This window comes from Erithacus rubecula, assembly GCF_903797595.1.
Source record: "Erithacus rubecula genome assembly, contig: SUPER_Z_unloc_2, whole genome shotgun sequence".
Lineage (NCBI taxonomy): Eukaryota > Metazoa > Chordata > Aves > Passeriformes > Muscicapidae > Erithacus > Erithacus rubecula.
This window is the reverse complement of record NW_027635860.1, coordinates 7,755,376-7,772,146: the sequence shown is the minus strand read 5'-3', so window position 1 is coordinate 7,772,146 and position 16,771 is coordinate 7,755,376. Positions and strand designations below refer to the sequence as shown.

Genomic DNA, 16,771 nt, shown 5'->3' with positions numbered 1-16,771 from the left:
AATATTTACTGCAAATATATTCCTATCTTTTAGCAAAGACAATGCATTTCTATTTCAAATATAGACAGAATACCAATACTCAAATAAAAATAAACAGAGCATATTCGCCCCAAACATGAAATCTCAACAAAAATAGGATTATGGCTGTAGAATGTCCAGACTGTTAATTAACCTAGTTTTAAAAAAAGTTTCAAGTAGTTTTCCCTGATGACCTCCTTCTTTTCTGAAGTGCTTTAATCAGGTTTTTAGGAATTTTTACTGTCACAACAATGACTGAAAAGGACCTGAAAGCATTAGTTTGCTAACAAAAACTCCAGCAGCTTATTTCTTACAAGCCAAATTTTCCTCTGAAAAAAAAGATTCTCTAATACTTTTTCCTCTTTACTGAATGAACTTCATTCTTTTTAATCTGACAGCATTATGGGAAACCTATGGAGTCTACTTTGAAACATACCCATAAACATATAAAAAACAGGAACTTTCAAAATCAAACAAAATCTAGGAATGAAATTAGAATGTACTTTTCTGTCAGAATCATTTAATAGCGGTTTATGCCATAACACAACAAATAATATATGCTGTCAATCTGACTGATTAGTTAAACTCAGCTTCAAAGTAGCACAGGTTAGGTTCTCTTTTACAGGAGACATCAGTCAGAATTTTGTAGCATTGTCAGACATGCATTTCCTAAGGTTTGCATGTGTAATTGTGGAAGCTCAGAGTGATAGTCATTGCACCTGACAGTAAAGGAAGGAGAACACTTATCCTCCCTGATCCTTAAACTTTGATACTGAATGTCAAAACATACCTGTGAACTTCAGGAGGTTCCCTCTGGATTTTAGAGCTTGCCTCCACAACCTCTTTGGCTACTTTTCCACTGCATTATAAGATGGAATGAATACTCAAGTAAATACTGAGATACATACCAAGAATTACATACATGTGAACAATTAAGTAACATTACCAAAAAAAATTTAAAAGAAAGGCAAAAAAATGCAATAAAGTGCATACATAATTTCCCAGAATAAAACTATGCTGGCTACTTGCCCACAAAGCTACCAAAGAAAAAGGACTCTGTGTAGTACAACACCACAAGTGGAACTGGACTGCCTCTTGATATCACACCTGTTTCAGAGCGACCCAGGGGGCATCAAATCTCTGCATTGGCCACACATCCTTGTTTTTACAGAAGTGCACCAAAAGCAGAGTTATCTGCTGGTGGAACTACTCTTGACAGAAGCATCTGTGTGAAAAATCCTGCTTATTTTTTAAGTGACACTAGAAGAGGCAACAGAAAGACTTTCAAATTTTGTGTCAGGTAGGGATGAAGAGATCCTCTAGCAGGAAAAGCCCTGAATTAGCCATGAGTAATTACTGACATTTTCTTCCTTCCTGAAATTATTTACCATTAATAAGAAACATTAAACACTCACCTATATCGAAATCTACTGCCTTTAAAAAATATCTTGCTGCTGGACATCGTCTTGATCTGACTGGACTTTGCATACCTTGAAGAAAAACAACAGAGGCTGTCACCTTCTCAAGGACATGATAAGCAAAAATGAACAAGGCAAATTACAAGCTTTGTTATTTTTATACCATAAAGTAATATTCAAAAAATGAGCTTTTGATATTTTTTAATGCCTTTATATAAACTAGACTATGAAACATGCATAAAATAATTCAGACAGCATAGAATGACTGAACATGGAACAAGTAATTGTCATGAAAGCAGGAAAATTAAATGCAGACACATGCTGCCTCTCTATGAATTTTCATTCCCAGGATGAAGGAAAGACCATGGTATACCAAAAAGCCTCTGGGATATGTGTCCTAAAACCATCTTGTTTGTGGGAAAATATGGCTAATTTTGCTTTTCTACTGAGAAGACAAAGAAATAACAAAGACAACAAAAAAGACAAGTTCTCTCCCAAAGTAGGTGCTTTTCCAATATCTCTATTCAGTCAACATCTTAATAGCCTACATCATAGCCTACTGCTCCCTTGTAATCACCAAATACACAGCAACTTTTTATCACAGTATTTTATAATGTGGAAGAGTACCTCACACATGCCATGTTCTCCTGAAAAATGGCAAATTGATTTTGTACTGAGTCTCCCATTCCCAGACTCTAAATAAACAAATTTCCATGGTTAATATCTATTTGAATAATGGCAACAGTGACCCCTGAACCTGGATGAAGACAAGACCAAAGCTCTGTTTTTCAAAATATGCCATGTGATCATAACCTTATCTCAAATTTCAAGCCTCAAACTCTTCTAGGAAGAGGAGAGGACCAAATTTAATTGAGGCAAAGTGTCATTGCCATGAATTATTTACACAATCTGACTATGTCTGCTTTAATCTTATTAGAACATCTTGTTGATATTACACAGAACTTAAACAAATGGGATTTTTCTAGTGCTGCTAAGAAACAGTCCCCACTGTACAACTCTATTTCTCTGAAATGTGAGAAAGCATTCCCTGTTTCGAAACTATGATCTTGAGGCTTTTCGTATAGGTAGTTTTGGCTTCAGTTTTATGTCTGAAGGATTATTTTTATTCTTCTGCATTCATCATATTAAACATTACAATTTTTCAATCTATTGTTCTCGTCCCTATTCATTGAGTAACATTTTCAATCTTCATTTTATTTAATTAAAGTCCTCTTGAAAGACCCACCAAAATTGAAACAGCTGGGCATAATTTTAAGCAATCATTGTTAAGTAATAATTCCACTTCATAAGGTAATTTGTAAAGTATAAAAATAGATAAGCGAAACAGCATTGAACACATCAAAGTCAGAGAAGAACAAGGGGGAGGAGGCGCTCCAGGTGTGGGAGCAGATTCTGTCCGGGAGACAATGGAGAAAACTGTGGGGAGGGAGGGTGTCCCACTGGAGCCAAAGAGAGCACATATCCTCACTGCAGGCCATGGAAGACCCTGCAGCAGGCCAGCGTGCTCTGAAGGAAGCTGCAGCCCTGGAGCAGGCAGGGCTGGGGCCCATGGAGAGGAACACAAATGCAGCAGGTGTGTCCTGAAGGACTGGAGTAGAGGAAGGAAGGAGCAGATCCCCATCTCCCTGAGCTGCTCAGGGCAAGGAGGAGAGAGTCAGAAATGAAGGAGTAAAGTTGATCCTGGAAGGGTGTTTTAGTTTTGTCTCTGATAGCAATTAGAAATTAGTGAAAAGATTAAAAGGAAATAAAGTTAAACTTCTCCAAGTCGTTTGTTTCACCTGTGACAGTAACTGGTAAGCAATCTTTCTGTCTTATACTAAGCTGTAGGTTACCATACTAGCTGTAAGTTACTGTGCTTTTTCCTCTTAACCTGTTGAGCAGAGGGAGTGAAAGAGCAGCTGGGTAAGCATCTGGCATCTAGCCAAGATCAAATCCTCTAAACCATGTATTTGTGATCAAATAGTTAATATTTCAGCCATTTCACAACAGAAGAAAGATGATATTCCTTTGAGTGCCCCTGAGACATTTTTACATTGAGCTAATTTCTACTAAAAAAAAAAATTTCTTTTCTTTAGGAGGAAATCATCTCATATTCCCTATTTATTTCTTATAACATAAAATGAAACTAACACCATGCAGTATTTTCCTACTTAAGCCTACTTCCAACAAAAAATGCTTTTGGATAAACTTCAAATTAGTCTTTATTTATAGACTATACTTAGGCTTGATATAGTCTCAAGCACAGTAGATGTTGACATAGAGAGTTAACAAATGATTCATGCCAGCTCCTACTTCCTGGGGTTTGGTTTTGTTTTTTTTTTCTATTCAATTGAATATATCAGTTGAATAGATTATATATTATTGTATCACTGTAGAAACTAAAGAGACACTCTTCTCCAAATTAAAGCAGGTCATTAGCATCCAGGTTAGAAGACACTTTTTTCCTACTTCATTTTTATTTAGCCTTACAGCAGCCTCCTGCTGTGGCTATGTGCCAAAACAGAAACAGTCATATATATAAAATATGCTAGAGGCTGTAAGGAAACACTAAGCAGCAAGAATAAAAATCACATGCCTCTATGAACAGATCTAACCACTTCAATGGAGGGCAGAAACAATGCAGAGGAGTTTTTAATGAAGAATTATTATTAGATTCTCTTTCTAGGGAATAGGGAGGAAGATACTACCTTTTTTGTCATTTTACAGGCTTTTTATGTATAACAAGATCACAGGTATCTTTCAAAATTTATCAAGAACATTTTATTTTCTTCCTTAAATCATTAAAGAGAACTGTTTATTCAAGACTTAATCAACTCTTACTAAGCCTCCGATTTCAAGTAGAAGAGCAATTACCTCCTGGCAGAAGAGCCCAGAGAATCAAGCAGATTTTTTCCTCCATTCTCAAGATATTCCACAGCAGGTCTAAGATTAACAGCTATGTTCCCAGACACAAGCACAATACTCTGTCCATCTCACTATGGAACAGCAAAAGCATTGTGCTGGAGTCAAAACTCTCCTGTCTCATTTCAATTTTTAACAATTTTTCTAATACTGGCTTGAAGTGGAATAATATTCCCCATTAACTTGCATATTTTCTGTTTGTGTTTTGCCTTCTGCTAGTTAAATGGAACATTTCACAATTTTCCACTCACATGCACTTTTTTTTTTTTTTTTTTACTTTTAGTATAGATAATTACTTCAGGTGCACATACTTGTAAAAAGCCTGGTTCTCCACCCCACACTTCCAAAGATGCTTGCAGGCTGCTGGTGTAGAGGTATGGAATGACAGCACAGCCTTCTTCTAAGTGCAAGGGAAAGAAAGCAAATGAAAGCAATGAAAATGCTGAATTCTCAGCAACTGAAAGAGCTGTACCTAATGGCATCACCTTTAACCAGACACAATGAAAACCAAGTTTTCCTGTGTAGTGTAAATCTGTGGTTCACCCATACAGAGCTGATACATATCTGATATATCCATACATAGCTGATATTTAAACTTTCTGGGCAATTTTTTCAGAGACAAAAGGAAATGCTTGGAGAGGGCATGGAAGACCATATGTACAAGTGGCTTTTAAAACAACTGTATAACTGGTCAAAATCAAAATCTCTCTGTTCAATATTCTACATCACACAGTTGCTGAACTACCCACTACCACCCTACTACTTGATGTCCTGCCATCAAAATCTCCTTGCAACCATGAGCAGTACTGATACCTCTGGCACTATTTCTTTCCTTCATTTTCTTTCCTCACCTCCATCCAAAACCATAACCTTAGACTATATCACTGTGATCCAGGGAAAGAACTGATTGTAACATGCTTTAGACAGAAGTCTCTAGGATTTCAATTACAAGAGCACAGTGATAGGACTCCTAATTACAGGAGACAGACTCTAACCTTGTCACAACACCAAGATCTGAGGATGGGATTGAAATCCCAAAAATACCTCACATTGATCCAGGTATCAATGCCTACTTGAATTTGCAATCATATACAGACATCTTCTATACTTTAGAGTGGGCAAGTACAGCTTTATCACTTTAAAATAAATTAGAGCTTTACTCCAAAAGCACCCAAAACCATGAAAAATCTACACAGCACAGTGTGAACATTAAGTGAGAAGTGTCTCAACCTTTTGCAAATTAGACAAGTTTACAAAAATTATTCACATTCATTAATATTCTATGTTTTATTTACAATATTAAATACAATTCTTAATCATTAAAAATTTGTTTAGTTAAGTAAGTTATGTCTTATACAATCTTAACTAAATACAGAAGTTCTGTAAAAATATTAAACCTAACCTCTTTCTGAGCTCCAAACACATAAAATGTCTTCCCTTCAAATTTCAGTTTATAGACATCACACCTAGAAAGAGAAAAATATTTAAGTATAGGGGGAAAAAGGATAGACCTACAAATAAGAAAAGTAACTAGCATGTAAGTTTCCCTGATTACCAAAGTCAAGTAGTCTATCAAATGACAAAAGACCTCAACAGGCCTTACAAGCTTTAGGAAAAAATTGTTTAATAGCTTATTTCTTTTAGAGAACATAAGCCCAAAGTATTTCTTTTACATCCTTGTGTGTATGTGCCTTCAAAGAATTAACTTGGTCTGCTGGAAAGTGAAGAGGAATTTAAAGGTAGAGAGAAGCTTATATTTATATTGTATTTATGGCATAGTTCGTAATTCTTCTTATGTCCTAAAATTTTACAATGTCTATTGTATTTAAATTGAGGGAAGATATATTCTTTTCTCTACTCTTATTTATCTGAGGCTTCATATCACACGTTGTAGTAACTGACTACTTGTTACAGAACACAAGTAGAAAATGTTTGACAGCACTTGTTATAGAGGGGCTTTTTGAGTTGCAAAGCCTTTATCAAAATGTAATTTAATCAAGGTTGAGTGCTCAATCTACATATGGAATAACAGTGGACGATAAAAAGGCATTGTCATGCCTCTGCTTAAATTGTAATGGATATTTAAAATGGAGAAACTGTTGTCTTTCATAAATTTCCCTAAGGGATCTGGTTGTCAGAGTTGAAACAGGAACAATCTTGGAGGCAAGGACAATGCAATATCAGAAACTTTTTAAGAAGGGTTTTCCTTTTACATGAGATAAACCAAAAATCATTGAGAAAGCTTTTACATTGAAAAGAAAATCTCAAATACAAATTAGGGGTTTTTATTTCAGCTAAAATTAGTTACAGCTACTAGCACTTACCTCTAGGCCTCTGAAATGGAAGAAGAAGTACATAGTGTTCAGATAAAACTCACCAGACTGAACTTTCAGCCTTTACTGTAACATTGAGAAAGTTTATTGGCTTTTCCTCTATCACTGTTTTATTTTTCATCTGGTTTTCATATTAATGCACTTAATAAACATGCCTAGATCACCAAGAGGACACATTAGCCTCAAATAACATGAGAAGCTAAATGCTGTGAGATTAATTTCTCACAGTATTGTGGACACATGTTTGGCAAGTGCTGCTCTCTCCTCAGTGTGCTGTAGACTGACATTACTGTTACGTTTTCCTTGTGCCAAAACCACAAACCACTGAAGTACTGTGGCCACAGCCACCTGCAATTAACCCTGGGGGAGTTATAGCATAAATCCAGGATCACAAAGGGCTGCCTTTTGATAGGCATGCCCCCAGAGCTCCATAGGGAACTCAGCTGTGCAGACAGGACTACACTGACCTCACACTTCTAAGGATTTCAGGTTATTCAACACTCAGGGAAGTTTATACAGATACACTGCCAGGAGCCCAGCTTCACCTTTTTTCACCTTCCACCCATCTTGATCCCACCAGACAGGCTGAGATCTCAGAGATGGAACAGTCACACCTGAGTAACTGCTGTTGGCATGCATGTAGCAGCAGGAAAGGAGATTGTCTGAGTATGACTGGTCACTTCACACCACACTGCTGAGGATGTGGCCAGCAGCTCCTAAAATCATCTGCAGGAGCTCAGTTCACCTCTTTCTCAAACGTGGCTGACTGAGACTAGCAAACTAAGTCCAGGAGTTCAAATAAAAGCAAAACCACACAAACTAAAGACAATTACATAAGTGCCCATTTCTTTAAAAAAGAGACTAAAAAAAAAAAAATTCAAAGGCATTCTCACCTCCACCTCCTCTGCTTACCAAATAAGTTCTTTAATAGTTTTCAAATTGAGGGTAATTAAGTGAGGAGACTGCAATGTTTCTAAGAGTCAATAAAGATCAAGGTAGACTCTTGGAAATGTTCTGGACCTCTCTGCCAATAAACCTTAGTGGTGATTTGCAGCACAGCTGAAAAATCAACTTACTCAGTTTTAACATTTGTAAATTATGTTGACTAATGAACCTTGTGAATAATTTTCACTAGGAGTTGAATGAAATCAAATTGTTGTTGCTGCTGTTCTTGTTATTATTGTTGCAGTTGTTGTTATCTAAAACCCTTTAAAACAGAAATATGATGGGGCAGGAGATGTGATATTCATGTGGTTCTCATTAAAGACAATCAATGCAGAAGACAGTAGGAAAAGAAGACACAAGAGAAAATACGCTTATTTATTAAAATATTCTTACATTGTATGCTTACCATTTTAATAAATGAATTCTTTTATTCCCCTGGAAAACGACAAATCCTGCAGCTGTGAATCCTAAAAAGGTAGTTGTCCCAAATGAGTCCTTGAAAAAGAAAAAGAAACATAATTTTCCCCTCATCCAATTAGGTATTTCTTACTGATAGCATAAATTTTTACTCCAGTCTAGATTATCTTTATTTTGTTTTCCTCTTCCAAACAATTTTTGCCTTCTAAATGTACACTTCTAAAGGAAAGAACTGCCCTTGGCGATGAAGACCTCATTTATTTCTAGGCATTTGAGTAATAGTATCTTATGCTTTGTTTCCATCTACCTGCAGCTCATGACAACAGGGATTCCTTAGGTAGACTTACCAAATTTATTGAAAACGTATTTCTGTGTATGTCTCGCTCTTAAAAGGAGGACTAACTACAAGCCAGGGATCCATAACTGCTTCAACTGCTGATATTTTTTAAGTTTTCACAATATATTGTTCCTCTGTAAGGTGGTGTGTTGGAAATACTGCTTACCAACAGCATTTAATAACAAAAGCTTCTGGTTTGTACTCATTTACTCTTCATTACAAACCAGAAGAAATACTGGTGCTTGCCTTTAAAATAGAAATGAAAATTTTAAAGGTACAACTCCACAATAAAAGTTCTGGCTTATCATTTTTGATTAATGATTGAGATGAATTTTATATTAACTGAATTTTCTGTCCATCCCAAGTTCTGTACCCTCATCTTGCTAAAGATAATCAACTTTATTATGCCTTATACCTTTACCAACAAAGTAAAGGGGAACAGAAACAGGGATGGTTCTGGAGTAGCAGCCACAGCACAGAGGGGAGCATGTCATAAGCAAGAGCACAGAACCTTGCTTTGAAACCTTGTCTGTCCAGAAGACAGACAAAGTTTCCTTGGGCATGGATGATGAACCTCTGATTGTCCCCTACATGACAAGACACAGGTGAAGAAATAATTCTGAGACAGTTATGTCTCAGTTTCTGGAATGCCTTTTGAAAATCTGCAGTATAGTTTCAAAGTAAATTTTACTACATCACTGACTTCACTAATCTCTGAACCAGACCCTGTCTTTCACAAAGAAGCACCATTTCTGACAAAGTATATCCAAAATTTTATGCAATTTTGTGTTAGAGCTGAGTGCTCAAGGATACTCAGCCAACTAAGCAGTACTGCTGTCCCAGCAGAAGAGATAATACATGAGCCAAAGCAAAAGCAGCAGTTAACACAAAGCAAGTCACTCTAAAAATAAACACTGCAGATTATGCAGATATAACCAAGTAATTAAAAATTCACACATACAAGATAATCAGAACTGGTAATTAAGACCACCTTCTTATAGAGGACCACAAAATAACAAAGTGGGAAGTGGGAATGAGAAGTGGGTTCTCCTTCTTGTACATTTGGCTCACTGTTCTTCCTAAGATTTGCATATTTTGATGGTGTTTGAAAAACTGATCTACCATGGACTATCAGAATGTTGCATCATCTTGTCAAAACAATGGCGAATCCTGAAAATACTGGCAAACAAAAAATATTTCATACCTGGAGTAATTAAAAGAAATCTTCACACTAAATGCAAAGAAATTATGGACTATAATCAGAGTTTATGCTGTTACAATCTACTAGATTCTCCTGTGATGTTCTTCTGCTTCCTCTGGAGAGACCCTTTTTTTGACTGATGCAGAAATATTAACCACTCAATGCTCTTCCAAGGCTTAAGCACAATATGTAGTTCCAGGGAAGCTTTTTTAGAAACTGCTCACTATTTGTGCCTGAATAAAGACCAGAGCTAAATCAATTGCATTATTGTCTTTTAACCAAATGTTAGTAAAGAGAACATTTTATTAAAAGTTAGTAAAAATAACTGTTACCTTGCAAGGGTGAGGATCAACACCATAAGTTTCCAAAGAATTTGCTTTAAGAAGCAAGTTAAATTCAGCGACAGCTGGGCTTTGACCTCTGAAATTACAAAAGAAAACATACTTTGACAGCAAAAAAATAAATAGGAGAAAGACTTTTTGACTGTAGAGTTTAAATGCCTAAAGACAGAGGAAAGAAAAATTTTTACTGACATTTAAACTATTTCAACCATGTTTTGTTAGTAAACAAAAGATAGAAAACTTTTCAGATTTTTATTATGCTGAATTGTACAGTGTGTGATGTTTTCAGGTAAATTCTGATTTTTTTTTATAAATGCCAAGATAACCACAACTAACCAGAATTATCTAATATTCTTCAAGTATTTCTTGTCTTTTGATACACCCTTATGTCAGCCTGAATATGAAATAAACCTCAGCACCTTTTTTTCCACAAAATTTTTGCTCCTCATATCATTTAAAAGGATTGTGCAGATTAACAAACATTCCTTCCAGTGCAAGGTATAAACATGGCATTCATATTTCACTGCCTACTCAGATGTATGCCTAATTATAGTAGTGCCTGCTACCAACATGTTAGCTCAGAATCTGTCAGTGTTTCCATTTATACACCCCTATTTTTAGGGTGTCTATAATCAACAGCAAATATACACTAAAGCCTGACACGTGGCATGAAGACTTGGGGTCTAGAGTAAGTTTTATCTGATTTTAGGAAACTACTGCCATTACAATAAGTTCTATTTACAATGCTTATTTGAAAGTGAACTGTTTCAAGTACTATTTCATATCTGTATGAACTACAGTGTATGATTTTGACAGATAATACAGTTTTATGATCACGAACAGCACCTAGGACCTCTAGAAAACCAGATCTCATAAATATTTTCCATGCCAATTAGTTAAAAAAAAAAAAAAAAAAAAAAAAAAAAGCCATAAAAATTTTCGAAGATCAAAGATGATAGTCAAACATTACTCTACACCTGAATTTTTTGTTTTGTGAGTCCAGCCTCACACTGTGACTGATTGTAAATAGGAATTGACATTTAATACTTCACTGTGTATTGTTGTAGCATAATTTCCCTGAAAGCCTGTTATTCTCCATCAGGTAGAAACCAACAAGTATTAATGCAAGATATACAGGATCTGGCCCAAAGTTCAGTTTAACAAATAAAGCAATATCTAGCATCAAATACTGTTTTGAACATACCAGGACAATGACCTTTGGCAATGTGTCACTACCCATTTCTGTTACAAAGTTTTAAAATTGGTCATTTTTACTTCACTGTTTATCATCTCCTAATCAACCCCACAACATTTCTTGGGCTTCTTAACTATTTATTTGACACTACACAACCTTCATTTTATTTCAGATCCCATTTTTGTGGATATTTTACTTTTAAATTTAAAAAAATCTACATATTAGAGAAGAAGTGGCCTTCTTTCTCTTTCCTGCTTTGGTCTCTTTCTCACCACTTGTCAATGGGGAACAGCATGTATTAAGGGGAACACCAAAAATTACAGATGTGCATTTACACAGCTAATACTTAAGGAGAAAGCAGCACAAAAGCAGCAATCAAAACAAAAATGCTTATTTTTCCACTCCATTTTTTGGTAGCTCTATTAAGCTTTTTCACCATTTTAAATACTACTAAATCACAACTTTATATGTCATAAATTACCTACAATAGTTATGTTGCATAATGAAAAGCCAAACAATTCACTTGGTTGCTTATCAGATATTGTGCTTTACAAAAACAAAGAATTACAAAATGCATTTTTTTTCTATCTTTGTTTGCTGGTACAAAGCACAGTTAGTCTTCTGTTTTTTAACAGACAAAAAGTGAGAAGTAGATTGTAACAATGTGGTTTGGGGAGTTGGCATATTCAAACGGGGAAAAAATCTCAACTTGGTATTATTATTAAAGAGACATTTTTAAGAGTATTATCAGGCTCCCCTCTGCTGTAGCCTCTGCAACTATGGTGATTTTGTGTACATCAAGCAAAACAAGCTGTGGCATTTGGGGGAAAAAAAAGCAGAAGACAGGGACAAATTTGATCTTATCCGATTACAGACTAATCAAATGGCTACAGTGCAAAGCCTTAAAAGAACATCACAAAGCACAAGAGTCAAGGACAATATCAAATGAAAAAATCCTCATTTGTCTCTTATCAAAGGATTAACATTTAAGCCTTGATAATATGCTTTTTGTGTGCAACTTAGTAATGAAATTTTTCTTACTAAATAAAAATATGACTGTAACAAATCCTATCAGCAGACACCTTTTTTATCAATCACTAATCTAACATTAGATATGCCTTTGATGTACTTTGTTAAAAAGCTCTTAAGCTTTCATACGCAACAAACAGCCCTACAAAAGAATTTATAGTGTATTCACTTATGCAAGTGTTTTACAGTGGGAAAGCCAGGAATGTTTAGGCAACATATATTTGCTTTTTTAGAACTCAGTACTCTCAGGAAATTCAGGTCTCTCAGTGCATTCAGTGCTCTTGACCTTATTTTTCAATATTAATTCAGCATTAAGGGAAAGACACATTCTCTTTCTATATGTTGCAGGCACTACAGCACCCATCCACTGCATGGCAAAAGTATTGAACAGGACCAAAAAAAGGTTCAGAAAAGTTTCTGTATACCATACAAATGATAAAAAAATGGATTATTTGGGAAATTAGAACTCCACAGCCATTAACTATGAATTAATGATTCAACCTAGGAATCAATCAATCCAAAAGTTCCTACTAAAATTTTAATGAAACAAACACTTCAGTAGAACACTGAGAAGTATGCAAAACATTCTGTTTTAACTTGAGGCTCATGAGAAATATGCACCAGGGGATGTAAAAGCTCTTTTTATTCCCCACAGAGTCCCCAACTCTGAAGCACTTCAAAGGCAAGGAAGCTCAACAGGGAATAACTTCCAGGGTGCGTCACAGTGATGGTCTACTTGCTTCACTCATGCCAAAACCAGTTCATTCCAGAAGTTTCTCTCTTTCATACCTTTGCTTTGAAGTATGTATTTGTTACATACAGAAGTCATGAATCTTAATGCAAGTTAAGGATGAAATAGCACAGGACTGAGCTTTAACTCCTTTTGACAAAGAAGACCATGTAGCAAAAACAGCAAAGGAAAAACATTTTCGATGCTATTCTCATCCTCTTGGCTCCTGAGTGCATTAATGAGGTCATTTGATTTCTCTTCTCTGATTCCCTTACTGACTTATAAAGTGCTGTGGGATACTACTATTAATAAACTAATAACAAAAAAATTACTGTTCACCCTTTCAGTTATCTCTATGTCAAGAAAAGCAAATTGTTTCAGAATACAATAGCAATACTCTAGCAGAGTATGTACTATCTATGTCTAATTTCTGGACATTTGTGGTCTGTAAGGTGTATTAATATATTTTAATAAAGGAATAAATAAATATGTATGTAATGATCTGGCCTCTAGAGACATTATATATTTACCTGCAAGCCAGGGACACAAGTCATAATGCTTTAAACAACACAGGCTCAGTCCCCATCAACCACTCTTTGCCCTGCCATGCAATCATGAACATGTTTCACTGTGATCTCAGGAGGGACAAAAGCAACAACTTCCAGAAGGAAGTAAATATTCTTGCTGTTATATCCCAGAGCTTTTAGAGGACATTTCCCAGCAGAACTGAGTTACTTGGGTTTCCTTTTATCCTAAAATAAAGCTAGAACTCTGCTAAGAAACACTGAATTTAGCTGCACTGTACACTGAACACAGAACTGCTTACTATATTAAAAGGTTTCTGCTGTTCCACCTTTAAATCTTTTTACATGTAGCTGAGACTCCAATTTTTATAAAATTACAGTGCTAATGGTCTTGATCAGCTCTTACTTTAAACTCAGAATATTTTAGCAGATAGCAGAGATTTTTTTAAATAATGTCTTTTTGCTATATTTAGTCATAATAGTGGTGCTATGTGGCATTGAAATAAACCTGCCATGATTGCTAATGTTTTAGTTGTAGTGGAAAAAATAGCATAGTGGTGATGATAATTTCAAAGAAAAGCACTAAATGAAGGCATAGGTAAATTAAATTGCATTGTAGGCTGTGGTTCAGTTTATCAGAATAATAAGACTCATCACATTGCCCAAGCAGCAGTGCAGCTCCCCAGGAACTGTCCAGCCTGGCACTGGCAGAGGAAAGCTTTTAAATGGGTCTGTATATGAAATGAAACTTTATCATCTAGGAATTAAATTAATTGTTGAAAATTGCTGAAATGTACCAAACTTAGAAAGCTGCAAAACACTTAAATATCAATTTTACTGCAAAGTTGTTTTTTCTCTCAGACAGATAGAATCCAAGTAAAAACCCAAATAACCACGTTAAAACCATAATCAAATTCTTTTACTGAGTCTATTAAATGCTTATGGGTTGTATTTTACAGCATGCATGCTGTGTTGATATGTGCCACTTAGGTAACTCCTTCGACCAGAACATTTCAAATTACTCATGTGCCTTCAGAGATCAGACTGAGAAGCTGTCTCTGGAGTGTATGTTCAGAAATTAGTTTTTTACCTTTACTTCACAAATTGACAGAGTGACACAGACAGCTTTAAGTTCAAAGACAGAATACATTTACAGAAGAGATACAGTTTTAATTTACTTAATATTAATTTAAAATATTTAATAATTCCATGATGCAGAAAAATCTACTAAGTTTTCTGGTTTTATTATCACAGTAGATTAATATTTCTGGTCCAGACACACCTAGCCCATAAAGCCTTCCCCAAACAGAGAAGAGGTGAGGAGGGAGGAACACAGGGGAGGAAATAGTTCCTTCCAGCCAATGAAGAAATCGGTACATTTTAAAATTTCACACAGGCATCTGAAGATATATGTGTGTTAAGTATGCAGAACCTGAATCCAAATCTCACCATGAGACAAGCAACAATTAGCATGATAAAAACAATGACATTTGCAGATGATGATTATGACCACTCTTCCCAGGGAATAAAGAAGCAAAAAAATGCAGTGCATGCTCAAGTGCACATACACACAAGAAAAATCTCTCTTAAAGCCAAAAATTATCAATGTTGCCATAAATTTTACAGCCTTTTCAATTTAAGCAGACTATCCTTTCTACTGAATACTTCTTGGAATTATATAAACAGAAAAGTCTCGTGTATTGATATATCTTTTTGTTTTTTGAAAAGAGAATGGGAAGGACAACTCTTTCTTCTGCAAAATCCTTTCTCTAGATTACTGCTACAACTGCCTCTTCCATTAAATTCCTGCTCAGGGAAAGCTGTGCCTCACCCCAAAGCTTCTGGAAATATTTTCTGTACCATGCCAACATTAATTAAAACAAAACAAAACAAAACAAAACAAAACAAAACAAAACAAAACAAAACAAAAAACCACAAACAACTCACTCATACTATTTTCTAGTTAGTGAAACCAGAATTACAAGAACAGCTCCTTGATTTGAATTGGTTTAAGCACACTCCTGTCAGAAAAAATACAGTTCAGAAGAAAAACGCTTTGAGGAAATCAGCACACATGGAATTCTTCAGGGAAAGGACTAGGTGATTACAGTCCAACAATCTTTCTGATTCATCCAGATTACAACTGATACAAATTCTGGAGTGAGAACACTGGGAAAAGGTAGCAACAAATTTGTAGAAACAAATTATTCACTATTACACCACACACACCGATGTTTTAATACTTAGAGAATTAGTTCTTTTTTTAAACAGTGAGAGTTGCTAATATGTGACCTGATAGACAAATCTAAATGAACTGGGAAATTCTGAGACAGCATGGGATACCAAAGCTGAAAAGAAGTGCACAATGGATCCAGACGAACAAAGTCCTCAGTGCATTTTGTATAACCAGGAACTAAAAAGACTTTGGGTCCTAGGCCTGGAAGGCACTTATCTCTACAGCAGCCCAAGCCCTGTTCTTTTCCAGATATCCCATTCAGCCCCACATAAACCTCAGCAGATCCTTGATCCCTGGAAAAGTGGCTTCTGTCTCCTGCAACATGACTTGCAAGTTTTGGAGAACACTGCCTGTCCTTTCAATTGAATTCCCTTCGTGTATACCAGGCTGCTAGATACCAATGTGATCAGGGTAGTATGGGAAGCTAAAATAAAGTGTAAATGAGCAGGCCACCAGCATTACACATAAGGCCATATAATATGTACTTTTAATTGTGGGAAGCACTTAAATAAAATTAATCCACCTTATTCTGGACTTGCTAAATCATAATTTAGCTTTAGTGCTTTTTAATGTATCCAACATACGCTGAATTTCAATGTATTCATCATGCAATAAGTTGTTTAATCTTGAATGAAATTATATTAGCACCCACTAAGAAAAGCATTTTCTATCAACCCTTGCCAAGTCCTCCAGGCCAGGCTCCCAGACTGTACTCAGACAGTAACATTCTTAGCTGTGCTTGCCACTGGCTCCACTGACAGCTGCACAAGACAGCCACAGCAGTGGAGACTGGGACAGCCTGTGCTCCTGCTGGCAGCAGTGTGAAACCCACAGGAGCACTGATGGGATGGCTAAAGGAGCACAGTAGAGTAAAGCAGGGCAGGAAATTGAAAAGCGCCTAAATCGTCACTGAGTAGCTACAATGTAGGTGACAGAGCAAAGGATTAAAAATGTCACATGCCTTTCTAAACAAATTTAAACAAAACTTCTCATTTAGCATGGATCAAAGACAAGCATTAATTTGTTACTCTGGTGTTCAAGAAAATACTCCCATTAGCTTAACACTTTAAATGTTTTTTTCAGATAGTTATCAGAAAATGGCAGTGATTTCACATTCTCAGAGGA

General features: G+C 35.8%; 1 protein-coding gene across 3 annotated transcripts in view; it reads right to left on the bottom strand.

Moving 5' to 3' along the window:
• Positions 1–16,771, bottom strand: part of FRMD3 (FERM domain containing 3) — a 113,161-nt gene that overhangs the window by 15,882 nt on the left and 80,508 nt on the right. For 2 of the 3 annotated variants that reach the window (XM_079330963.1, XM_079330961.1), the window contains exons 7-12: positions 9,924–10,011; positions 8,043–8,131; positions 5,761–5,824; positions 4,670–4,758; positions 1,434–1,508; positions 809–877 (exon numbers count right to left, since the gene is read on the bottom strand). In XM_079330963.1, the coding sequence (XP_079187089.1) occupies positions 809–877; positions 1,434–1,508; positions 4,670–4,758; positions 5,761–5,824; positions 8,043–8,131; positions 9,924–10,011 (474 nt within the window). The remainder of the gene's footprint in view (positions 1–808; positions 878–1,433; positions 1,509–4,669; positions 4,759–5,760; positions 5,825–8,042; positions 8,132–9,923; positions 10,012–16,771) is intronic. The other variant, XM_079330962.1, reaches the window with a different exon arrangement.